The sequence below is a fragment of the Nematolebias whitei genome, chromosome 8 (assembly GCF_014905685.2).
Source record: "Nematolebias whitei isolate Nwh7 chromosome 8, NemWhi1, whole genome shotgun sequence".
Taxonomy (NCBI): domain Eukaryota; kingdom Metazoa; phylum Chordata; class Actinopteri; order Cyprinodontiformes; family Rivulidae; genus Nematolebias; species Nematolebias whitei.
The window spans coordinates 21,536,927-21,563,683 of NC_056505.1; the positions used below are offsets into that span (position 1 = coordinate 21,536,927).

Consider the following 26,757-nt stretch of genomic DNA (forward strand, 5'->3'; position numbering starts at 1 on the left):
CCATTATCTGTTTCACAATGTCCATTTCAGACATACAAAGTCCTCATGGATAGAAAAACAAACGGGACTCTGTACAAGTGTCACTGCTTGAAAACGTTGTGCTCAAGTATTATTTTGTTTGCAAAAATTAGATGTTGACTATTATTTGCCTCAGGAAGGTAATGTCCTTGAAATCTGGAGCATTTGTCAGGTTGAGTCCAAGTTAACGAATGATGTGTAGGTATCTGAGGTCTGAGTACAGGAGGCTGACAAGCAGGGCCAGCAGTCGGGGGCCATCTTTGAGACAGTGTCCTGGGTAGCGGATGAACTGGACAGCCTTATTCAAAGGCTCCTCCAGCTCAGCGTACTGCTTATTGCTGGACATGGCCTCCAACATTCCCAGTGTCTGTATCCATAGAGAGAAAAAAAAGGTATATTCAAGTTACTTTTAGCAGATTTTTTTTTTTTTTAATCGGTAAAGTAAAACAACACATTTTAGGGCATACTTGTTGTGCTTTTGCAGAGAGTTGCAGGTCAGGAGTGGGTTGGAGTCTAAGCTCAGTCTCTGGCATCTGGACGGACAGGAATGCTGCTAAACTGCGAACAACCACCTTGAACCTAGATGTAAATGCACAATGACTATTTGACCCAATCTGGGCTCCTGTTGGTTTGATTAATTCCTAAAATTAATTACCTATTAGAAACAGGAGACCTCTTCCCAAGGCCTATGGCTCCCAGGAGTCCAGAGTTCTGTCGTTCTTCTCCGAGTTGAAGCAGTCTGCTCTGCAGGCTCATCAGACCCATGACAACTCCTGACACTTCAGTGTGACCTGCCTGTGGCTGCAGCTGCTCCACGTACAGATTCAGTGCCTTGTGCCACCACAGGAACAGTTTTGCTTCATCACCTGGACCACTGAACACAAACAAGGACCTTCATATTAACATGTCTAATACGTCTGCAGCTTATAAAGAACACAAACTGATATCATGGACACACCTGGGGAAGACTTGGGTGGTCCATGTGGTAATGAGAGCCAGAATCCTCCTGTCATTGGCTTGTGTGCATTCAGCGTTGAGGCGCTGCAGGATGAAGGCGTAGAGTGTCAGGAAGCTGCCTCCTGATTGGCTCTCGGAGAGGAAGTCATCCATTGTGAGCTCAGGCACCTGCAGGGACGCTAACACAGGGCCCCAACCTACAGGCTCCTCCTCAGCTGAAGTGAAAATGGGAGAACAAAAATGGGACGTTTTTGTCATCTTAAAGATAGTAAGAAAATCAGAAAAATATCTCATATGCAACCATTGAATTGAACTATTTACCGTGGTTGAAGTGTGCCGTGATGCATGCCTCCATGATGCGGGTCATGTGTCGCACTGATGCGAGGCAGCATGAGCAGGCTGTGAGAAGAGGCAGAATGGGAAATCCCCTCCCCTTCCTGTCCAGCCAGGTAATGACATGAGCAGCTAAAGCCTCGCCCGCTGAGACTCCCACCCCGTTGAGCAAGGCCAGTGCATCACTGAAGAGACTGCAGAACGCCATGTGTCTTTGCTCCAAATCCACATCTGCAAAGGAAAACGGAGACCAAAAAATGATTTCTAGTTTATACGTCGAGAAAAAAAGTTGCTGGATTGTTGAGGAAAATTTACCTGGAGGGTTGAAGGTAACCACACTCTCCAGAAGTGTCTCCAGCTGAGCCTCCAGGCTGCTGAGGACGATGCCACCTCCTTGTTCCAGAGTCACCAGTGACTGCACACACCAGCAAATATAACCTCCTGCCTTCAGGGTCTCTTCCTGAAAAAAAAACATCTACAAGTTCAGTTTTTGTTGAGCACTATACAATTCACAATTTCACTGATACTGTGAGAAAATACAGCTTTAGCTAAAGAAAATGAGTAGCTGATCCTAAAAAGGAGGATTGAAGTAAGTTTACATAAAACACAAACAGTATTAATTTCTGATATTTATAGGAAAGTGTTAAATTATTCAGTTTTTTTAAGATTTTTCTAAACACGTTATGACTAAAAGATACAAGGCTGGCCATAAAAATTGAAGTGTTTAAGTCTAAACATAGTGAAGATGATCCAAACCTCCCACTTTCCCACAAAACATGAGAAAGTGGGAGCCAAGGGGCAGCAGAGATGCTGAAATCAGAGACTTGTGAATTACTAAACACATCAACATAAAATTTATTCATAATAAAACAGCTCTGAGGAAATTCAGTATTTTTCAGTCACTGTTTCAACTAAATAATTGGAAGAAAAAATCTTTTGGCAACTAAAGCATTTAATTAATTGAATGATTCAACCTTGTATGATAGATTACACCCCAAAAATTCTGTGTTTATTGTCACCTGACCCTGATATTTCACAGTAAAATGAGTAAAAGTACCAGACGCTCCAAAATAAAAGCACCACACTGTCTCACCTGGTGTGGATCCTCATTGGGGTGTGGGTGGAGACCTGCAGCACTACGGAGTAATTTCAGCAGCAACTGAGAAGCAGAATCTGAACTGAGGAGCAGAGACGGAGGGTAGTGTGTGCTGACATATCCCAGAATGCCCTGGTACGAGGAGAGGTCAAGTTGGTGCCAGGGTAGAGAGGTGGACTGAACCAGCAGACTGAGCAGAGGGGGGTCCTGGAAGATGAAGAGGAAACATGTAAAATGATTTAATGAGGTAATCAAAAGTCTGATTCCACAGCTCACCTGTTTACTCAGGAGTTGCTCCTCTTTGGCTAGAAAAACAAGCATGTAGAGCAGATAGACCAGCATGGTGAGTGACTCCTTCTGCGTAGCCACATCTGTCAGAGCTGGATATGTTGTAGAGCCAAGAGGTGTTTGTAAGTGGTCACTTAGGACACTGACCCAGTTCACTTCACACATCAGTTCTCCCATAAACAGGAAGCAGCTCTTGGGACTTCCTCTCTCCACCTGTAGGTGAAGGAAGGCACAATGTTCAGTACAAATCTGGACTGGCAAAACTCACTCCCAAACATATTAACGGTTTAGTGTCAATGGACTTGACTTAAGAAGTCAATGCCATTAAAGGTTTAACTACTGTTTAAAGCTAAGCTTATGACTAAAGTGACAGGTCTGATAGTCCCAAAGTTGCTCATAATTCTTCTAAAGAGAAGTTCTCAAACAGACCCAAAGTGGCCACAAAAAAAAAATCCTTTGCATCAGTTTGAAAGGATTTTCAGAATGTGTGCTCCATATTGTAGAACAGGACTTAAACATTATGGGAACTGATGCATGCTACACAACATGTTCCCTCACTGAGCTTTGCAAGAACACTTTATATTTTTAATGTGAATTTGGTACCACTTTACAATAAGGCTCCCCTTATAGATGGCTAATAGTTTATAGATATGTTATTAATTCCTCTATAAACACGTTATAAATCATTAATAACTGCTTATTAAGCATTAATTTAGGGTGAGAAAGTTACAAAACTGACCAGTTTCTTGCCAAACAGCGAGCCAAATCTGTTCACCTATATCCAACAATTTTCAGTCAGGTCATCTGGACAGTTTCTTTTTCTGTTTTTTTTTTTGTGCTGAAACGTTTCACCTTCCATCCAGAAGGCTTCATCAGTCAAAGAAACACACAACACAAAATGGATTCTTCTCCCAACAGCTTACTCCAAAGTGGAACAAACCAGCCTTCTGGATGGAAGGTGAAACGTTTCAGCACAAAAAAAAAAAAAAAAAAAGAAACTGTCCAGATGACCTGACTGAAAATTGTTGGACTGTATACCTGGATTATTGAGCATGGACTTTGTTGTTCACCTATATATTTAATTTAGAGTTGTTATATTAAGCATTTCAGACAAAGTTACTACCTTGTAAGTACAATAAGCATTTGTAAACCTATTTTTTTAGAATATAATGTACTTTATCACTGCATTATAAGTATCTATAGTTGTATATACTTATAATGCAGTGATAAAGTACAAGATTATATAAAAAAAATAGTTTTACAAACGCTCATTGTGCTTACAAGGTAGTAACTTAGTCTGAAATGTTTAATACAACAACTCTAGATGAAATATATAGGTGAACAGATTTGGCTTGCTGTTCGGCAAGAAACTGGTCAGGTTTGTCTCTTTCTCACCCTTAATTAATGCTTAATAAGCAGTTATTAATGATTTATAGTGTTTATATAGGAATTAATAACCTATCAATAAACTATTTATAAGCCATCTATAAGGGGAGTCTTATTGCAAAGTGGTATCGTAAATTTAAATGTTATAAATGCTCAGGGAAGGAGTGGGCGGAAGGATTTCAAGGTCATGGATAAGAGAAGGCACCAAGAAGTAAACAAACAAACAAACAAACAGAAGATTATTATTACTGAAACAGATCTACCACATCTACTAATTATTAGACTCAGACAATCAGGGTCTTTTATGGCAGTGATTTTCAACGGGAGTCCACAACGATAACTTTGGGAGAACAGTTTTAAATGAACAAAGAGTGTCGGAAATAATACAAAATAAATACTGAAATAGTGAATACAAAATTAAAAAGTATGGATGTAGTTTTAAGAGCATCTGTGCCATTCCAAACAGAACTATCTTTGATTAATGTGTGTTTTTATATTGTAGTCTGTATAGACATGTGGCTCTTTAGAGGCGTCTCTTCTGCAGGAACAACATGATGGTACTAATATTATAAGAACTAGGACTGATATTGATAAACTGATATTCTGACTCTGATATTTTGAGGCTTCATCACAATATGAAAAATATACTGCAGTATTCTGAAAGCTGAGTAAAATCGATCACTTTTGTCTTTAGTCATCTTCGTTCAATTTACTTGGAGTTTAGCTGCTCTGCCACTAAACGCTCTACTCAGAAACTCTGTCTCTATTGGAAGAGAAGGACTAAAAGGCAAGAATTAAATTTATACTTGATAGTAAAGATACCACATGAAAGATAATACTATATACTGAGTGTATCTAGTGTGTTCCAGTCTTGCTAATATTAAAAGTTGGGCTGAAGTTTCCTTGTGCTTTGAATGTTTAGCTCAGTAATTTGAGATCAGGGGTTTGGTGTCAAAGTGTCTCACATTGAAGAATTGCTCCATGAGCTGGGTGTCGGGATGCAGGTGCTTCCAGGGCAGGCTGCGGAGGTGTGTGTGGTACATGTATAGCAGGTACTCGGGTGTGCGAGGAGAGGTGCAGCTCTCACAGTACTGCATCAAACACAGCCACAGAGCTCCTCTCTGACCAGGCAGCAGGCGATCTGAAACATTAACGTATACACAATGCATAAAATGTGGTAACAACACACCAAAAAAGAATATACTTAGAGAACTTAAAGCCTACCTCTGAATTTGTAATGAATTGTGTCAGTCAGTTGAACGTACAAACCAACCAGATGTCCCGCTGCACTCGCATCAGTCTCCAGCCAGGGGTAACACTTAATGTTACTGAGGGGGAACAAAAGATAAAATAAGACGAACATGTTTAATGGACAACCAAAAATATAAATTACACAACCACAAGTCAATGTTTGTGACCAAAACAAAACAAAATCTTGTGTTCTTTTCTACATGTTTTGCCCTATTTAGTCTGTTCTGTTTGAGCTCACATCTGTTTCACATCTGCCTCTCTGATAAAAGCTCTCCTTATCTTAAATAACAGAAAATGAGGGCAGATGTTTTGCCACACACCCGCCTTCACTGCTGTCCAGAGGAAAGATCCAGGGCTTAAATAACTTCCCAAGCTTGCTGTACAGGTCCTGCAGAGCTGTGAGAGGACACAAAACAGTTCTCTTTCAGAGTGATGGTTAACTACAGATCTACAGAAAACTAAAGGTTTAAACTTACAAACAATCACCAACCTTTCCATCACTGTGACATGTCAACGTGATGTTACCTGTCATGGTTCTGCTGCTGCCCACTGACTCTCTGGCGCAGCTGCTGACGTGCACGCTGATAGTGCAACCAATCAGATGTTCCCAGAAGATAACAATGTGACTGATGTAAGGAACCCAGGAGGAGAAGAGGCCGAAGCTGCGGAGCTCAGGTTTACTGAGACGACTTCTCAGGAAGTAGTCACTCAGCCAGTCAACCGTCTCATCCGCCTGTTGGCAAATAAATACTAAATAGATACATGTTCACTACTGACAATCAGGGGAATGTGACTCAACAACACCTGCTGAGGAGAGAGACTGATGGAGGGTCTGTAGGGAGAAGCGGAGGGTCCGAAAGTGTTGGGAGATGGTTCAGTTTTGCTTTTGACGCTGCGGGCTGGAGGCAAGCAGCCAAGCACTCGCAATGTAACTTTCCAGCACTCTGGACTCAACATCTGGTTTGATGAACCTGTCAACATTAAAATATTATTGGTTAAAAAAAAATTCACATCAAACATCTAAATTGAACAATTCAGACAGTCGATAATACAAATTTTTTTAAATCTTTGCTAGGAATCCTCTTAATAAAAGACAAAAAGCTTACAGCAAAAGAATCATTCCACCAACTTCACTGTTTGTTTGTTTTTTAATATTCAGTGCAGTTGGTAAAAAATGAGTAAGAGGCATAATTTCAGAGGGATGGGTGTGTTCTCTCTGCCTCCATTGAAAGAAGACCAATAGAGTTTTGCTTTTAAAGTCATACTACATTATCAGGCAGTCTTATGACAATACTTATGATATCATGTTTTTAATGCTTGTTTGTATTAGTGTACAGCACTTTGGCCAACGGTGTTGTTTTTAAAGGGCTTTATAAATAAAGTTGTATTGTAATGTATTGTAAAACATTACAAACAAGAGGTGAAAAGATGACAAATTGACTTTTCTGCTCACTTCTTTTGTTAGTTTTCTTAAACTTTGTATATATAAAGTAGAAATAACAAATCATTAAGCCCTGAACTTTTAATATTTTGACTTATATAGTTAGAGAATTTGAATTTTTACAACCAGGAAGCAGAATGTGAGAGCACCTCTGTTTAAAAACTGTCATTTGCAGCTTTGACTGAATAAATTCACTCACTGGTCATGAGCAGACGCAGACAATCACTGTAATGGTCTGGGAAGTGGTGGCGTAAAAGCAAGGTCCAGTGTTTGGTGAAAAGGTGAAATGGCGTGAGAAGTTCAGGCTCGGGGTCTCGGCCGCAGACGCAGAGAGCTCCGTGGATCAGCTCCAGCAAACGCGTTCTCTCCGAAAACACAGGATGAGCCTCATTCAGCCAATGGGACAAATCGAACTGCAGGAGAAGAGGAAGAAACTGAAGGGATGCAAGTGTACTGAATGCTTCATATTGTTTCTTCACCATGGACTCACTTTGGTGAGCAGCATGAAAATGACATCAGCAGTGTCGATTTGAAGAGATGTCACCACGTCTTGGTAGAGGAAGACGAACTGAGCGGGGGCTGCGTTTGGAGTGAAGAAGGGGGAGATTAGGGGACAAAGAAGCCTCTGCTCCAAGATGGTCTTCAGGACATGACCACACTCCTCTGCATTCCCCTGGATAAAAACCTGCACATGAAATCAAAACAATGGAGGTGCATGTAAATGCAAGTGTCACGTGTCCCGGTGTCATCTTGTTGTGAATGAGTGTCTGCTAATTGATGTGTTCTCTTTTCAGCTGATTGGCTGGCGGGATTTTAAAAGCTAGATATTAATGTAGCCAAGACAAAAAAATGATGATATATGTCCTAAACAAGACCTTAAAGTGAAGCCAGTTTCACTCAATGGTCAACTTGTGGAAACTGTGGCAAATTTTCAAAAACTTCACCAAACCAAATGATAACATTTACCTATGGTATGCAAAGTGTTTTATTTTATGCACAAATTGTTGATATTTTGATTGTATGAATGTGTTTTATTTTATGGCTGGAGAGCTGAAGGAAAATTTCCATCTTGGTGGACAATAAAATTTTACAAGGAACAAGCTCTGCCTGCTAGACGTTAAGGGGGGTAGCAGAGAGGTAAGGCGTTGGTCTGATGTCTCCTGATCCTTCCCATAGAGGCCTGCCTTGCAGCTTGTTGCCTTCTGTTAATAGTATTAATTATTTGTTGTGTCTGGGAGTTATCGGCTTTTCTGTTTCCAAGTTTTTGGTTGAAGGGTTAAGATCCTGGACCATAGGGTTGGGGGAGTGGCCCAGATCTGGAGGTCAACTGCTGACTGGTTTGAGGCTTCGCCCTCTATTGTTTATTTTAGCCAGAGCTCCCATTTCCCTTTTTTCTATCTGGACTATATATTAAAGTACATCTTAAAACTTTACAACCATCTGGACTTCATATGTTGCGTGTCTTGTGAGTCACTCCTAGGCATATGGGTCGTAACAACAAACTATACAGAAGAAAATAACTTTATTTTAAAAATAAATGGACCTTTTGTCCATTTGATCACATCTTCATTCATTTTCTGTCCGGAGATGGGCTGTTCCCAAACTAAAGTAACTACATCGAATCTAACGTTCTGGCCAGGGTTGACATGTTGAAAGCCTTGTTGCAGTATTCTTTTACAGCCGTTAGTATTTATAGGTACAAAGGTGCTGAATGCTGTCTCTAATTGTGCAGTGTTGAAATAAAATGAGAGTGCAGGGTCATCTGACAGTCTAAAGCAGGGCTATTCTACTAAATTGTTCAGGGGGCCACAGTTACTGAAAGCCAAGAGCTCAGGAGCTGGAAATCCAACAGTTATTGTAAATAATTAACCTTGTTTTACAGCTTAAAATCTAGTTTTATTTAAAAATTAACCCATTGGTGGGCCAAACTGAGCTCACCAGTGGGCCCAATTTGGCCCCCGGGCTACCAGTTTAATAGCCCTGGTCTAAAGCATTTCTACACATTGCCCAATATATTAAATATTTTTGACAGTGAACTAACTTGAATGAGAGAAAGCTTATTACTAAAACAGAGGATTTCCACATCCCCAAGGCTGAAAATTTAGTTTTACGCCTAATTTTTTCTTTAATAACTGCAAATCTGTGTTTGTAAAACAAGTCATTTTTGCTTAAAGGAGTTGCTAGACTTCCATGTAAATAAATGCACAAATCAGCAGAGTAAACATGAGTACATATGAATGCACAATACCACCAAACTGTTTCACCTGCTGCAGAAATTTTGATTCCATTTAATATTTTTATAGTAGTTTGTGCATGTCTTTGCCCTTCATAATATCCATTTGTTATTCGTATTGCAGAGCGTGAATGTGGCTGTGCGCAGTTTTAATGAAAAATGCATCAGTGTTTGTATCGAGTTGTAAATGCAGTCCATGAAACGACGGCTACAGTGGAACAGCAGCGTAAGATGTGATTTAGTCTAACACACTTTTGATAATTTTATAAACATGTTAGTACTTTAAAAATGTTTACATCCCAAAAGTTTTAGAGCATGATGTTAATTAAGTGGTTGTGGTAAAAAAAAGTTTATTTTTATTTTTATTAGGCTTTTTGGTTATGCTAAAGTTTCGTTAAAAATAATCATAAACACATGACAAATCCTGAGTTTAAAAACAAGGCAAGTGGATTTCTCTTGTTAGTCATTTCATTGCTCAGCTGGGGAGCTTTGTCAACACAACACATTAATATTGGTGGCAACATTCCCTGTCTGATAAAAAAATTAAAAAAAGAGTCCAACTCTTAAAATAACACACTGGAACACAAATGATGTATTAGTATTTTCAATTTTCTTATGCATGTCTGTGTGTGTTTGTGTGGTCCACACACCTGTCCCAGTATCTCCACACACGATGAGAGGTACTGCCGTGTTGGGGGGTGCCGCAGTGTGTCCTCACACACAAAGGAGACCACCTGGTAAAAGGCCGACACACCAACTTGTTGCACAACTGGAGATTTCTGTGCTTTGAAATTATTCACAAGAGCCCTGAATAGAAAAAAAACAAAAATAAAAATACAGAAAACCTACAAGTCAAAATGATTCTGTTAAAACAAACTGTGCTTTTATTTCCTCACATGGCTTTTTAACAGCTGAACTAATTCTAGGAAGTTTTATTGTTTTGTTTTCTGTAATTGGCTAAAAGCTGTTAGTACTAACGTGATGAAGTTCTCAGTGTGAACTGCAGCTTGGGCCAAGCTTTGAGGTGGAGGAGCCATACAATCAGTCTGGAGCTTCTTGATGTCCCTGCGCAGCAAAGTTATCTGGTTGTGCACTGCCTCCTGTCTCTGGGCACGATCACACTACACAAACACACACCGGTTAACAAATAAAAGCGATAACACGGTTTGGCAAATTGTACCTTGGATGCATTATGAGCGGTCGCACTGTGACGGTGATGTTTGCTGGTCCTAGACATGGCTGGCCTCCTTTCCCTTTACACTCCAGGGCCATGCTAACTTGCTCTGGCTGGTTCTTAAAAAGCAAAGAAAGGCTCTCCAGAAGCTCCTGCTCCATCGCCACCTGCTGGGCTTCACGCGCAACAGCAATCCTAACACAGATGAAATATAAAAATAACTGGTGTACTTTAAAGTACACTTTTAATCACTGATACTATGAAAATGATCCCTCCCCTGTACCTGGCCTGATCTTGTAAAATGCTGAGGTCCTGCTGTATGAGTTTAGCAGCAGCTTTATAGTCAGAGAGACAAGCAGTGGGAACATCGGCCACTGGAGCCTTCTGGTCCTGGAGCTCAGGAGCTCGAAGAGGAACCGGATGCTTCTGCAGATTGGAAAGGATGCGCTCTTTTGCTGAACATAAAGACAGACAGAAATAAGACTTAAACAAATCTCTTGATGACTACAACTCAAGTTTTGTTTGCAGATACTTCACCATTGCACCGCTTCAAGATATACAGAGTAATAAATTTGTGATCCGCACCAGTGCTTTGGCTGGTGTAGTCTGTGAAGCCAGAACTTTGAGGCTGCAGGAATGTGGGCTCACTCTGCACCTTCTCCCACAGAGACAGAACCTCCCTCTCATCATACTGAAGACGCTCCTGGTCTATATATTCTAGCCAAAGTTCCTGCAACAAAACAAAACAACACATCAACCTGAATGAGCAACTATTTTTAAAATGTGTAACACTTTGAACACAAACAGGCAGAAAAAAATACACAAAACAACGACTCGCTGACCTGTTGTCGCTGCATGACCTGTGCCAGTCTGTGAGCTTCATATTCGGGTGGAAGGGAGGGAAGGTACACTTCCTGCTTCTGCAGGGTCCCATCATCAATCCACAAGGCAAACACACCAAACAACCTGCAGGCAAACGGTCAACAGAGAGCACAAATAAAATAAACTGTACAAACACTGTCAAATAGCTGGAAAAAGGTTTGTTTGTGCACTTTTTCTGCACCAGAAACCTACCTGACCAGTTCTGAGTGGAGCTGAGGAGAGGTGAGGTAAGGTGGTTGGGCATTGCCCGGGGTTTCTTCCCCCTGGTTGTCCGATGAAGGTGTGTTTAGCAAGGGCACCTTGAGAGCCTGGCTGGCAGCGTAGTGGAAGTCAGACACCTCTTGTATTCTCTGCCTCAGATCTTTAAGTAAAGCAGGATAAGAAGAAGCCTGGAAGAACCTTCGTCCGATGCACCCCCCTGCTGCCAGCCTGTCGCAACACAAATAAACAGATACATTTTTGTTTTTCCCTTCAATTTCTCTGGTAGGGATTTTGAGACATGAGTGTGTTTCTTACCCGTACTCAGGTCCAGGCTGTCTGAGGTAGAGCTGCAGGAACTTCTGCCAGATGAGGGGGAGGAGGGGGTGATCAGGTGGGGTGGCTAGGGCCTGACACGCCCAGCGGTACACCTGCAGCCTCTGCAGAGAGGGAACCACTGGCAGCTTCAGCCTCTGCTGTGCCCGCTGGATCACAAACAGAAACACTCTGTCATCTAAACACATTCAGTGACCATTTTTTAAAAACTTCTACTGTCAATAACTGGACTGTGGGATTGGAAACAATTTTTTTTTAGTTTATTTAACTGTCCTACATTTAATTGTCTTTAAATAAGTAAAGAACACCAGGCCTTTTTGTATTTTGTTTACCTTTAATGCTTGATCTGGGGAGATGCTGGGCTCTGACAGGAGCTCATGCTCGACGCAGCGTCTCAGCTGAGACTCTTCCTCAAACAGCCCCTCCATGTTCAGCACCAGCCAGGCAAACCAAACCTGCAGTCGACAATAGGCAGGGCTGTCAGGACTGAAACCTATCTGCATCACATAAACGAATATGATCAAAAGAACTTGTTGCATATTGTTCCTTCAGGACAACTTACTTCTCCACTCAGGGATTGGCCCTCTACAAATGATGGCGTGGCATTTCCAGCAATCCAGCCAACCAGAGAGGAGAGCAGACCCCGATCTCCATGGTAACTCAAGGCATTCTGGCATTAGGCATGAAAACAGGAAAAAACTCAAAAGCTTACGGTCAAAACTGTTTGGGATCATACTTCTGCTACAGGCAGTTTACAGTGTTAGTTTCTGGATCAGTGCCTGACAAACTCACAAGAGTCTTTACGTTTTCCAAAACACAACACAGTAAATACCTTATGCTGCTGATAGAGGAGCTTTTGCACACATTCCTCCTGGTGGTGAATAAAGGCAGCACTGCAGATCTGATCCATGAGGAACAGGACCGTCTTGTCTCGATACCAAAAGTTCTGCTGGGTCAGGATCCCCACCCAGAACTCCAGCACTGCAGCGGCTCCAACACAACTGGGCCGAGAGCTTTCTACAACGTGACTCTGAAAGATAATTTACAAACATCTTAAAAATCTCTGTGTGTGATACTATTTATTTTCCTCTTAAAGGTTTTAACCACTTCTTTAGCGTTTTCTCAAAAAGCTGAAGAAACTAATAAGTTATAACTATTTCCTGCATTTCTTTAATGGTACTTAATGTTTAACTACTTATTTCAAATTTCCTTTTTCAAATATATTAGCAAAATTGAGCTAAATCGGCTAACTTTGTCAAACCAGTACCTGAATGACACTGTTCAGCAGACGGACATTGTCCCCGTAAGTGGTTCCGGTTAGAAGTGGTGCGACTCGATGTGTGACATGCTGCGTCACACCTTGAGGACAAACGCTGTCGTACTGCAGGAAAAGCTGGATACAACTTACAAACCTGCATTAACAGAGGCAGGATGCAAAATGTGGGGTTAGCTTGATCCTGTAAGTGCAGCTACGTGCTACATGACAGATTTTATATTTCAGTCTTACTGAGAGTTGTTGAGCAGGTAAAAGCTCAGAGGATAGGTGGGAGGTAGGATGTTATCCAGCAGATGTACAGCTGCTCTCAGGTAGCGAGACTGAATCAAACTTTTTAACAGCTCAACTCCATCAGTGCAAAAGTTTTCAAGTCTGGAAAAACGAACAAAAACATCAAAATGTTTGGCTCTAGCAGGAATACTGGGTTATGACGTTTAGTATCTGTCATCGTTATACTTCTTAAAATATTTAACTTTATTTACCTAAAATTTTCTCATACATACATGAAGTTCTTTTCAATTTCTTCTGAAACATTGTTCTCTGAAACCTATTTCAGCATAACTGCTCTTTTTTTCTTCCTTTGTTGCTTTTAACTACTGTCTTGCAAACTTTAGCTTTTAGTTACAGTTTTGCCAATTGTGACTTTTAGCTACTGCACGCTAACTTTCTCTTTTATCTACAGTTTTGCTAACTGTAGCCTTTAGCTACGGTTTTGATTATTTTAGCTTCTGGCACCAGTTTGTCTCAGGTGGAGTAGTTCAAATATTACCTGTGTTACCTGTTGTTCTGTCTGTACAGCACTTTGGTTGGCCTTGTCGCTGTTTTAAGTGCTCTATAAATAAAATGGTATGGTATGGTATGGTAAATATCTGAGCATCTTGTTCATGAGTGATGGTAGGATGGAGTGGGAGATGGATCGACGGATTAGGGTCTCGTCCTCAGTAATGAGGGCATTGCTTTGGGCTGTTGTGGTGAAAAGAGAGCTGAGTCGAAAGGCAAAGCTCTTGATTTACTTGTCTGTCTACGTTCCAAACCTCACCTATGGTCATGAGGTTTGGATCATGACCAAAAGAACAAGATCCCGGATACAAACAACTGAAATGGGCTTCCTTCGCAGGGCGGCCAGGCTTAGCCTTAAAGATAGGGTGAGGAGTTCTGTCATCCAGGAGGAGCTCGAGTAGAGCTGCTGCTTCTCTGCATCGAAAGGAGTCAGTTGAGGTGGTTCAGGCATCTGATTAGGATGTCTCCTGGACGCCTCCCTTTAGAGGTTTTCTAGGCATGTCCCACTGGTAAGAGGTCCCAGGGAAGACCCAGAAGTTGCTGGAGGGATTGTGCATCTTCTCTGGTCTGGAAACACTTCAGAATCCCCCAGAACGAGCTGAAAAGTGTTGATGGGGAGAGGGATGGCTGGGTTTCTCTCCTGGAGCTGTTGCCTTTGCGACCCGATTACAGATAAGCGGTAGAAGATGGATGGATGGATGAATGGATAGATGAATAGTTTCTGGCCATAATTTTGCTGCATTTGATTATTAGCTATGGCTTTGCTACATTTAGCATTTAGCTGCTGCTTCACTAGTTTTGGACTTTAGCTACAGTTTTTGCCTTTTATCTCCCATTTGGCAAATTTTAGCATTTAGTAACAAATTAGCTAGTTTTTGCTTTAACTTATGGTTTTATTAATAATAACTTTTATCTAGGGCAGCACGGTGGTACAGTTGGTAGAGCTGCCGCACCTCAGCGAGAAGGTTGCCCTGTTTCAAATCCTGGCCGGGGGCCATTCTGGGTGGAGTTTGCATGTTCTCTCTGTGCATGTGTGGGTTTTCTCTGGGTACTCCAGTTTCCTCCCACAGACCAAAAACATGCATGTTAGGCTGATTGGTAACTCTAAAGTGTCTCTAGGTGTGAGTGAGAGAGTGAATGGTTGTTTGTCTTGTTTGTCTCTAGGTGTCCCTGTGATGGACTGGAGACCTGTCCAGGGTGTCCCCCACCTCTCACACAGTGATGGCTGGACATGGGCACCAGTGGCCCCCGTGACCCGAAAAGGAAGAAGCGGGTAAAGATAATGGATGGATGGATAACTTTTGGCTACAGATTGCTAATTTTAGCATTTACGTACTTAAAACTTATGCTTATTTAGTTTTTAAATACAGTTTAGAGAAATGCTAACTTTTTTTTTACCAATAGTTTTGCTAATTTTAGCTTTTAGCTGCAGTTTTGCTACAGTTAAATTTTAGTTTGTTTTTGCTAGCTTTAATCTTAAGCTACAATTATGTCTTTAGTTACTGTTTTGTTAATTTTAGTGTTGAGCTCATTTTAAATTTTAGTTAAAATGTTTTACTAATTTTTGCCAACACATTAGCTAATTTTAGCTTCCAGTTGAGGATTTTCTGAGTTTAGGTGTTGGCTAGTGCTTTGCTCATTTTAGCTTTAATGATTTATTTAACAAGTTATTCCTCAACAATTTTCAGCAGTCATTCAGAACGCACACTGCACTTTCACAAGAAATGCTATTTCTCTAGTTCATATTAAAAAGGAACTTGGAGAGTTCTTGTAGTTCCTCTCACACAGTGATGGCTGGACATGGGCAAGGAAGAAGCAGGTAAAGATGATGGATGGGTAAAAGGAACTTGCAGATGTGAGAACATACCTATGTCCCACTACTGTCATGGCCAGGGACAGGTAACATCCAATTGGGAGACCTGCTTTTACAGCCCTGAGAACAGAGTGCATGCTGGGAGCATGTGTAAGCTCCGGAGGTGGGTTGGACGCCAAAGCAGGCACTGCCCAGACCCCTTTAGGGTTCTGGGCATTCCCATGGAGTTTCAGCCGCAGCAACATCTGCCATGCCCACTGACTGAAAGATGCTTCAGGAGACACACCCAAACGAAGGACGCTGGCCAGGTAGGACACCTAAAGGGAGAAAACAGAGAAGGATGAGAAACACACAAATATATAATAATGAATAATGAAAGTGAGCGTCAATCAGATAAACGAGGATCCTGCTGTTAACAGACCTGTTTGATTCCTTCTGAAATGAGGCCACTGTTTGGTTTATCTGTGAGATACTTCTGATAGGCTTCAGCCACCAGCAGAGCCACCTCACTGTGGAGGATGGAGGGCAGAGCCAACAGCCCGTCCTGAGAAACAAAATAGGTCAGGAAGGTATAACTCGTAATCAGGTTTTTAAGAATCTCCGAAACTATTCAATGGACCCATGAGTACCTGTGTGTAACCCCAGTTGAGACCCTCCAGGATAACACAAGCCAACCGGTTCTCCACTGCAGACAAAGGGTGCTGGAGCAACCAGGCTCCAATCACAGATATTTCCTCTGGCTGCGGCTTCCACAAACTCAGAGGCAGCTCTTTGCACAAGTACAAAGCCATCTAAACCATACAAAACAAAAACTCATGAATAACACTTCTATTTATTTTTTACTCTATTCACACATATAATGATTTGAGACAACTTGCAGTTTTGAAAAAGTGGTCCTAACCATTCCAACAGTCTGTATGGTCTCTCTCAGTCTCTCCAGGAGCACAGAGATAACATGGGGATGGGCTGTAGCTACGACAGCCAGCAACTCCCTCCCCACCTTAGAGTAAGTTTCTCTGGTAGACACACTGACATAAGACACCTGGGCAAAAACAGGAACTAGGAAGTGAAACAGATTTGCATTGGACAAGAAAGGATCCTCTTTAACCAAAGTACTTTCTCAAAAATCTTAAAGAAACAACGAGCAGCATCTACAAACTGTGACAAGATGAAAATGGGTGAAATGCTCATTGTGTACAAACATAGACAATTAAATCCATTTTACAGATACAATGTTATAAAATCCCCCATTTTCTTAAAATTTGTTCTTCTAGCATTTTATTTTTAAAGCTCTTTCCATACCTGATAGATCAGCAGAGTGATGGTTGTGATGAAAGCGGGGTCAAAGTGTTGAACTGGTGTGGCCATGTGTGCGAGTGCAGTGAGGAGGGAGATGCCATCGGAGCTGTTCACCTCACACAGCCATCGCTCAAATCTGTCCTGGTGGTTTGGGTCTGTTAACACCCACAAAATGTTACAAAAATAAAAACACAAATTGACATCTTCAAGCTTACACAAATTAAAGATGTACTTTTAGACTTCAAATGTGACAGAAGTGACAAGTGTAGTAGAATTTGAGCTTAAAGTACAAAAACTGCATCCAAGTATTAATACAACACATGCTTATTGAAAATGTTTTATGCTTAAAGGATATATTATCACTCGTTAAATATGTAAATGATACCTCTGAGAGCTTGAATGCAGGAATGTGTGTCTGCAACTGTGCTGAGTGTTTCCAATCCTGCTGTTTCTGCACATTGCATCACATAAAGGACTTTCCACCGCATAGAGCTGGACAGAGTCCCATATGGCATCTCCGACATAAACAACCAAATGCCCAACCTGCGAGGATAAAACCATAAATGAACAAAAAAAAAAGCTTTTTTCTGTCAAAATGCAGTGGGAGTGCTGAATTACTTTTCTGAATTTAGCTGAAGATGTTGTAAATTAGTTTTTTTAAAAGCTAAAAGACATTGAAAGTATCCAAAAGTAACAAAAAGCTAGCTATAGCTAAATACAGCAGTTGCTCGTTTATCACGGGAGTTTGAGACCATACCCCCCAGCGATAAGTGAAAAACTGCTAAGTACAGTAGTCCAAGTTCAAGTAAACTTTATTGTCATTACCATTTCATGTGGTACATGAGATGGAACAAAATTATGTACTATATTTTCCAGCCTATAAGTCCCAGTTGTTTTTTTTGCATAATTAGCATGCCTGCGACTTATACACTGAAGCAAATTATTTATGTTTTTTTTTTCCATATTTATAAACCAATTTTTGGCTGAGATATAACCGTTTTCATTCATGTTGACAATGAAAATATTGAACACTACCATTTTCAGCCACTAGATGGCACTTAAGTAGTATGGCTTGCCATAGCCTGCCACCTTCATCCAGCTCTGGGATCATGCCTGGAGCAACCATTAAATCAGCTGCATTTCGCTGCGTCGCCCCAGTGAAATGAAGCCGATTTGACCATTGAAGTGCATTTATTAAGTAAAAGTTCAACTGAGACACACCTTTACTATAATGTTGAGCAAACAAATAATTGTTTTTAGGTAGTTATCTTATTAAATTTTGAAGAAATGCACAGCGTTCCTCCTTCCTGATTTCCTCCCTCTGCGTGCTCCCGGAGCACTGAGGCAGCGATTACTTTTGAAATGCAGCTAATTTGCATTATTTTTGTTATTATTATTTTATTATGATTATTTTATTGCATTATTCTTACACTATTAATGCTTAGCGTATTTTTAGTTCATGTATTTCTTAGTTCATATCGTAGATCTTATTACTGTTTTTCTTTTACATTTTATTGTTGGATGTAACTAGGACCCTGTTTACACAATGTTGTTCCACCACATGTACCACTGTGTGCAGCAGGTGCTAAATCATTTAAAATAATTGATTTTAAATAAAAATGCCATGCCGATCTTGTGGCTCATCCATCAATCAGCCAATTGGGTGTCATGTCCAATCTTACTTTGAAAAACCGCGAAAGAGCGAGTCCGCGAAAAACGAACCGCGAAGTAGCGAGGGACTACTGTATAGCAAAGTGATAGCTAGAAAATAAAAGTAGCAAAACATAAGCTAAAAGCAGCAATGGATTAGCTAAAAGTAGTAAAACCTTGCTAAAAGAGGGACAGCAAAGTTTTGGAAGGGATTAAAGAAATCTAAATGTATTTCTATGGAGAAAATATGTAAATAAAGTAACAAAAACAGAAATCATAACACCCAGCATCTCCTGAATGAGCAGAACATTTTAATTAATGAATAGGTAAGATAACACAAAGCATGCAGAAGCAGTTACGGTAGATTGAAAAATTGTTTGGAAAAATGCAAAACAGGAAGGCAACTGTGTGACTGCTGAACCAGCCTGTAAAGAAAATCCCTTTCACTTAAGATGAGCACTTGAGGCCAGTTGCTCCCACCTTTTATTTCTGAGAACGTGTAAAACAGCCCTGAAGAAGAGATGATCATATTCCAGCTGCAGTTTGTCCAAAGACATGGAGTGAACAAGAGAGCTGGACCCAGCAGCATCGTTCACACTCACATACTGGGCCCAGTGATCACTCACATAACACACCGTCATACTGAAAAACAAATCAGAAAAACAGTTTAGTTTTGATGGCTGTGTTGCTGCATCTGGTCCAGATGTCGCTCCCATCAGTTGTGCGCTGACCGTATGATGTGTCCTATTCGTTTGACGAGCTGCCTGTACTGCGCTCTGTTATAGGTTTGCAAACCAAGAGAGAGGATTTCAATCAGCGAGGAAGCAAAGGCAAAGACGCGCATCATCCTCTGACTGGAGCAGGCCTGGGGCTCATACACACCTGGAAGCAGAGTCGTCTGTCAGCTCATGTAATTATGATAGAAACACAAAACATACAGCAGGGCTAGACTTCCTTACCCTGCTTGCTCATCCCTAGCATGTGCGAGTAAAGCTGCTGGAAGGGGAACTGGTTCAGCAGGGAGATCAAATCCTCCTCACAGAGCAGCAACCAGCTGGTCTCTGGGTCATCATCCTGAACACACAAAGCAGCAGGACAGCACTGTAAACCTTCAGTCCTGAGTCCTTATCTGACACTTGTTCAAACTGAGCTTTTATTAGGAACATGAACAAAGCAGGTTTTTAAATAACACGGTAATAACAGCGCAGCAGTTGCAGTTTCCAGCAAGCAGACTGATATTTAAAAAGTCATTCGTGTTCGGTCTCTTTGTGGTGTTAAGTGAGATCCAGCTCTTCAAGACAAAAAAAGAGAACATTTAGTTTTTAAAATCAGCCTACATTTATGAACAACTCAGACAAAAACACTTTTTAAATGACAACCAGTATGCACTTTAAACCCCACTATAATATGAAAGGGAAAACAAAAAACAGTATTTTTTTAAGACTTTAGCTTAAAATCTTTCCATAACAAGTGCAAGTAAAGTCATTTTTATTCAACAATAAAAGGCCTAGCATTCTTTGAGGAAATGTGAATCACTCGTCTCCTTTCATGAAAAGTTCTAGACTAAAATCCTCTTATGTTGAAAAACGACAAAGTCGTAGTTGTTTTGGTCAAACCTAGAGAATGACATCATGTGAACTTTCATGCAACATCCTGAGTAATCTCACAAGATCCGTTAGAGCTCAATGTGTGTTGTCAATGACTCTCAGCTACTACCACAACAAATTTTAGCGCACTATCTGTAAAACTGACAGAGGTATAGCCATTTTTGTGTTGGTTAAAGTCTGTGGTGGCCATATACAGCCGATAATTACTGTCTGAAAGTTTCATTAAAATCAACCCAGTTGTTTAAGAGATATTTTGCTAACAGACAACCAGGGTTAACTCCAACAAATAATGCTAGTTTTAGACAAAAATGCATCACGAGATGTTGCCCTCAAACTATGTGTGAGAGATTATGCTCAGCTACTACAACATTAAACTGTAGCTCAATATCTGTCAAATAGATTATTAGCTATTGTTGTGTTTACTAAGGTGAGTTGTCTAAGGCAGCCATCTTGAACTGTGTTGAGTCCAAACCAGTTGTAGATGTGAACTGAATGACTGCTTTCTGAAAGTTTCATTACACTTCATGTCAGCGCTTCTTGAGATATTTTACTGACAGTACAAATAAAAGAACACAGACCAAAACATTACCACTCTGCCACCGATGGCAGGCAATAAAAACATCTTACATAATAACACAGCTGCCATATTTAGATCATTATTTGTTTAAAATCTGTGAAGCAGTCATTTAGCTTTTGTTTTCCCTTTAAAACACAGTTTGTTGCTGCTCATCCATGTACCTCCTCTCCACCTTCGTCAACGAGGGTCCAGTTGCCAGACTGGGGTCCTGACGTTGTTGAAGTCTGGCTCTCGCATGGCTTCATGTGACCCAGAAACTCTGCCCGGTGCCTGAGAGGAAACAGATTAAAGGAGTAAAACTGTGAGGAGATCCTCAAAGGAAACAGGAGGCATATCTTTATTAAATACTGTCGGCAGGTAAGAGCTGCTGTGGAAATTCGTAAATGTACCTGGCAGGTGACATTAGGATGGCTAAAGCTTGCATGAAGTCTTGCACTCCTGAGCTGGTCCTCCACACTTGAATCTGACGCAGATTAAAATAAATTCATAAAACACTCAAGTCTACTGTGCACACAGCAATACAAAATGTAATATATGCGTCCTTTACTTGAAGGAAGGGTGTAGCCCACTTTCCCACCCCAGCAGGGCAGCATAAAAGATGGCACAGCAGGTAAAAGTGCTCCTCTGACCCTCCAACGTGCAACAAGATGACGACCTTGCAGAAGGGAGAGTAGGAACAAATATAAAATTCCAAACAATAAAAAAAAAATTCACCCAGTGTAAAACGAAGTCTGTAACACGACGTAGCTGTTTACCAGTCGCTCCAGCCACTGATGGATGTCCGTCTGGAACTGTGCGTCATCAAGGACTCTACGGGTGAAACTAAACAGGACACTGATGGCCTCTTTCAGGGGTTGAAGAGAACAAGGCTGCAGTTGGCTTCCAGAGTAATCTGAAAACAGAAAACAAAGTGTGTCTGCTTTACATCACGAACCCTTCTGTTACTGGAACTCTGACACAAGAAACTCGTTAAAGTTCCCACCTTTCAGTAGGCGATACAGGTATGATTCGACCTGCAGGCGGGACAGCAGAGTGGTGTAGGCATGCAGCACCACTCTCTGGTGGAGCAGCTCACTGCAACTCTCAAACAGAACCTGGAGCTCGGCCCAAACGCTCCGACTAAACTCTGCCTGCTGGAAACGATGGTATCCACACACCTTACACTGGTCTGCACACACCCCCTGTAAGAACAATCATCATTAATAATGTCCCCATAAAGGTTTATTTAATGCATAATTCATTCACTGATTCAAAGACGAACAATAACGAAACACCTGAAGCTTGAGCTGCTCATCTTTGAAGCTCCAGAGGCGATTCTGTGTGCTCCTGCAGTCTGACGACTGGGTGTGCAGCTGTGTGTGCGACTGGCTCAGCTGTCTGCGGCAGCGCCAGTAGTTCTGTAGAAGTTCTGTCAGTTCATGGTTCTCCTGATGGGCCAGAGCACAGAACTGGGTGGCACACAGCTCCACACCTTCCAGCCATGATCGCAACCCGCCGCTTGGCTCCCAGACCCTCAGCTGCTCCAGCGAAAATGCCTGAAGAAGAAATAAGACATGAAAATTAAAACATGTAGGCTCCCGCAAGGATTACAAGATAAATACAAATTATTTAACGACACGTGCACTTATTTGACTACAACTAACAGAAGACACATTTACAATATTATTCGATACTTTAATCTTTGTGTTCCCAGCAACACGATGCTATCTCCTGGTGCTTTACCTGCATCTCTGGAGCCGTTTTGGGTAATTCTGGGTACAGTTTGCTCCTTGAAAGCTCAGCTACAGATTTCAGAGGCTGCAGACTCAAAGGAGAAGACTCCTGCTCAGGAAGCGCCAACACAGCAGGTTCCCTTCCACAGTTTTTTACAGCTTCCTCGCAGAGCTGTATCGCAGAATCCTCCTCCAGTTTTGGAAGAGATGGGTACAAAGCAGGGGCACTCAGGTTGTCAAACTGAGCTGTAACAAAAGCTTGATTCCACAAGTGCAAGTCATTCTCTGGCTCAATGGTTCTTTGTGCAACTTTAGGATCAATCCCTGGACCTCCCACCCCACCATCTTTGTCTACTTCTTTGTCTGACTCTGCTTGGTGAGCTCTCTCTTTTGGCATCACTGCTGACAAGTTCAGGCCTGACTGTAGAGTCGTAGTTAAATGTGATGTGGTCGACACCGAGGGGGTCTGTTGTGACTCAGCAGGCTGTGCTGCTGTGTTGGAACTTTGGACAGGATTCTCCTTCTCCTCCAGGGTCTCCTGAGGAGGAGGACAAGGAGGCAGACTGAGGGGGATCTCAGTGAAGCCAGAGCTGGAGGCTTCATCACAGAGAGAAGGTGGAGCTGCGGCTCTTTTCTCCTCGTCAGCCTGTTTCTGCTTCCTGACCTGCTGAGAACACAAACAGTCAGAAACAAAATTAACTTTACTTGACAAATTACTCATCTTGTCAAAATATAAAGTGCATATCATCAGAACTTACTATTCAGACACACATGTACATTTATGTGCATTGGTTAATTTGTATTTTAGAATTTTTTTTTCACATTTCATTAAAAAATAAAATAAAAATAAAACACGACTACTCAAAAGGTTATGGCCCCTTAAATTAATGCACTTACATTTTTAGGTTCATACATACTGTATGATTTGCACTGATGGCATATGCATGCATCATAGTACTGCTTATATATTTTTAGCACAACATTTAGTTCGAGCAAAAACAGCGACTGCAGCAAACATTTTTATGAAAGTGGTAAAAACAATAATTTGTGACTCTCACCTACCTACAACTGGCTCTGTCTTTGTAAATCAGCAATGTTTATTCATTTTGAGGATGTTGTGAAACTTTTGCAATTTTCAAGAATTACTGATTATTTTGAGTTTCTAAGAAATATTACTGTGAAAGTCCTGAGTATTCCTGGATTTCTTTATTTCCATGCTGCCATGAAGTTAGCCTTTCTTGTAATCTTTTAAATTAGTATTTAATAAGTTTTTTTGATCGTTTGTTAAACATTTAACTTTGATCTATAAGTTATTCAGGCATAAAAAGACACATTACAGCAGTACTATTCAACTAGCGGCCCAGGGGGCCACATCCAGCTGATGGGGTGAGTCAAGTTCGGCCATCTATGAGTTAATTTAAAATAAAACTAGTTTTTAAATTAGAAAGAAAAATTAGAGAAAGAAACATAATAAAATATAAAATTAACGTAATGACATTAATTTCTGCCTGGCCATTGAGATGTTCACTTTCAGTAACTGTGCCCCCCTGAGAGATTTAGTTGAATAGCCAATAGTTGACAACTTATCAAATAAACCTATTTAAATCTAATAATCAACTATCTTGTTAGTAGCATCCTGATATCATGATACATATTTTTAATTTCTTTAGTTGAATCTATAAAAATAACAAGTTGAGATGTAAGAGTGTTTTAGTGCCAACATGGCGATTCCTCAAAACAAAATAAAAAAAGACATGATCATCTGAAGGATGATGATATCTCTCAGGTCCTGGGTCAGGTCTTTCTGTGTACCACGTCTTAAATAAGCGACTTTAAGACACCGTTCATGCTATTAAAAAATGTTTCTGACTTTATCTTTCACTTGTCCACAGTTTTCATTATTTTAACACACATTGAACAATAAGGTCAGGTACAATGATATGACAGAAAATGTGTGAAAAAGCAGCCAGAGTCCAAAAGAAAAAGTTTCAAAAAGGCCTTTAAAAATCCCAGAGAACTACTGAGCCACATCACTCAAGATCACAAGAAATTCTGTTCCTTGGAAGAAACATAAAACTTAACTACCTCTACCTGTAATGTTGGACCAAACATTAAATTTGATCAGGCAGATGTGATGGAAGCCAAAAACTGTCCGACAGCACAACTAGACCCTAATTAATCTGCGTGCAGAAGACGTGAGCAGAAGAAAATAACCAAGTCAATCATCAGATCAGTTTTGGGTGTACATAATCACCTGAGACTTTCCGCTGCTTTTTGTTTTGCTCTTCTTTGTCCTTACAGCCTCCATTTTAAGAGCCTGATCAGCTCAGATCACAGCCTCCCGAAGAGCCTCCCGGCGGAAACGATCATTTCAGAACTATTGATCAGCTGAAAACAAGTCATCGTATGTTTTTATATGGAAAACAGAAGTTCCTGTCTGTGCTGTCAAGATAAGGACTGTCGCTGGCTGTAAACAAGTCACTGTTTATTATATTTCCTCTTGGGAAAACGCCTCGACAGACCAAGTCAGAAAAGCAGCTTCATGTATGTCGCTTAAGGTAAACATGGTGTCCAAAGATTTTTTTTTTTTAAACGAGACTAGTTCCTGCTGGTGAAAGTCCACAAGGCTAAGCTAGGTAGGTTAATGTCCAGTTGTTCAATCGTAACGCAGGATTTCTGCTCCAAAATGTTTTTAAGATTGTTGTTCACGTTATTAAAATACGATTTCGATGCCTCGAAGACAATGTCACGCAGTAATGGTCATCTGCTTGTCGGCTGTCATTTGTTTTGTTTTCGTCTGTTCCAGGAACTACGTGATCCCAATTTGATCACGTGACCGTTTCAACCTCTCTACGGGAGACGACAAAGGCCAAAAATGTCATACGCGAACGCTGTTAATGAGAGCCTTCCGCGTTTTATTTTGTTCTCAAAGAAAACTTCATCCATCCATCCATTGTCTTTTACCCGCTTCTTCCAAAAGTTCAAAATAGAACCCAGTGTTTCCGCTACCATGCCTCACCCCGTCAACAGAACTCAACCCCCCCCCCTCCCCACCAAGACTCCCCCCCCCCCCCCCCCCCCCCACACACACACACACACTCACCTGCGTGCACAACGTCCCAATTACATCCAACAAAAGTATTAAAATGTAAAAGAAAAGCAGTAATAAGATCTAAGATATGAACTAAGAAAAACATTAAATCACATTAAGCACTATGTAGCATAAAATAAAATGAAAAAACGCAGAACAGCAGCACGAACATGAGTCTGTGTGAGCAGATGAGCACGAATGAATACAGCAGCATTAAACAGATCAGCAGCAACACGATGTGATTTTTTTTAGAGATTCATGAGTCAAACAGCCTCAGGGTAGAAGCTGTTCCTCAGTCTAGTGGTTCTACACTTAATGCTCCTTAACCTCCTTCCTGCGGGGAGCGGAGCAAAAAGTGTGTGCTGGGTGAGTGGGGTCCTTCATGATGCAGGTGGCCCTCTTCCTGCATCTGGAGGTGTAGATGGCTGTGATGGTGGAGAGGCTGACTCCAACAGACTTCTGTGCAGCCCTGTTATCACGTCTTGTCACTTGTACACGTAGTTAGCCAGTAGAGTGCCTTCAGCTAGCTGCTACCGCGTCGACCAATCGCGTCTTGTCAAGGGCGTCGAAAGCATCCGTAATGTGGGGGGGGGCACACCGATGTGTGTAGGTGTGTGTGTGTGTGCGCGCACATGTGTGTGGGCAATGGGGGCGGGGCAATGTCCCCTTCACATATAATGGTTGCAACATCTATGCGTCTTGTCACGTGTACACGTAGTTCCCTGGTGCAGAAGCTCTCCTTTCTTGGACTGAGTCCCACACTGGGGAACTGGATTCTGGACTTCCTGACCAATAGATCTCAAACTGTGAGGATCCACAACATCATCTCCTCCTCCATCACCCTCAGCACTGGCTCCCCCCAGGGCTGTGTGCTGAGCCCCCTCCTGTTCAATTTGCTGACATATGACTGCTCGGCCAGACACCCCAGCTGCTATATAGTGAAGTTTGAGGACAACGCAGCAGCAGTGGGATGCATCATGAAGAATGATGAGTCCAACTACAGAGAGGAGGTGGAACACCTGGTGCAGTGGTGCAGAGACAATAATCTTTGCATCAGTGTGAAGAAAACCAAGAAGATGGTGGTGGATTTCAGAAGGGAGAAGCATCCTCTTCATCCCCTACACATGGGAGGAGAAGGGGTTCTCTGCAGACCAAAAGTGGGCGTTTCTGGCGAATAGGCATTTATGGGCGGCGAACACTGATTGGCTAACAGTATTTAATAGGCGTTTGTCGGCGGCGAACACTGATTGGCTGTGGGTAACCCTCAAAGTCACGAGTCATTGATGAGGTAATGTTTCTTTGCGATGTTTGACAAAGAAATATGGTTTATTGTACTTATAAAGTATGTTATGTTTTCAC

The 26,757-nt window shown here is 41.4% G+C and overlaps 1 protein-coding gene across 1 annotated transcript; it reads right to left on the bottom strand.

Moving 5' to 3' along the window:
• Nucleotides 1–91: 91 nt before the first annotated feature.
• epg5 (ectopic P-granules autophagy protein 5 homolog (C. elegans)) lies at nucleotides 92–24,846 on the bottom strand. Its single transcript, XM_037680460.1, has 45 exons — nucleotides 24,562–24,846; nucleotides 22,318–22,974; nucleotides 21,870–22,130; nucleotides 21,578–21,776; nucleotides 21,351–21,487; nucleotides 21,143–21,250; nucleotides 20,985–21,058; nucleotides 20,757–20,865; nucleotides 19,371–19,485; nucleotides 19,143–19,293; nucleotides 18,892–19,053; nucleotides 17,147–17,304; nucleotides 16,765–16,916; nucleotides 16,364–16,504; nucleotides 16,092–16,253; nucleotides 15,884–16,006; nucleotides 15,517–15,779; nucleotides 13,101–13,241; nucleotides 12,861–13,005; nucleotides 12,426–12,623; nucleotides 12,156–12,263; nucleotides 11,926–12,048; nucleotides 11,576–11,742; nucleotides 11,252–11,488; nucleotides 11,020–11,143; nucleotides 10,763–10,907; nucleotides 10,461–10,632; nucleotides 10,210–10,372; nucleotides 9,982–10,124; nucleotides 9,654–9,810; nucleotides 7,261–7,455; nucleotides 6,970–7,183; nucleotides 6,134–6,300; nucleotides 5,855–6,062; nucleotides 5,650–5,725; nucleotides 5,303–5,406; nucleotides 5,044–5,219; nucleotides 2,681–2,905; nucleotides 2,402–2,611; nucleotides 1,624–1,768; nucleotides 1,297–1,539; nucleotides 977–1,190; nucleotides 674–892; nucleotides 486–597; nucleotides 92–385 (listed from the first exon to the last, which is right to left on the bottom strand). The coding sequence occupies exons 1-45, from the start codon at nucleotides 24,613–24,615 to the stop codon at nucleotides 203–205; spliced, it is 7,740 nt and encodes a 2,579-aa protein (XP_037536388.1). The 5' UTR covers nucleotides 24,616–24,846; the 3' UTR covers nucleotides 92–202.
• Between the last annotated feature and the right edge of the window lie 1,911 nt (nucleotides 24,847–26,757).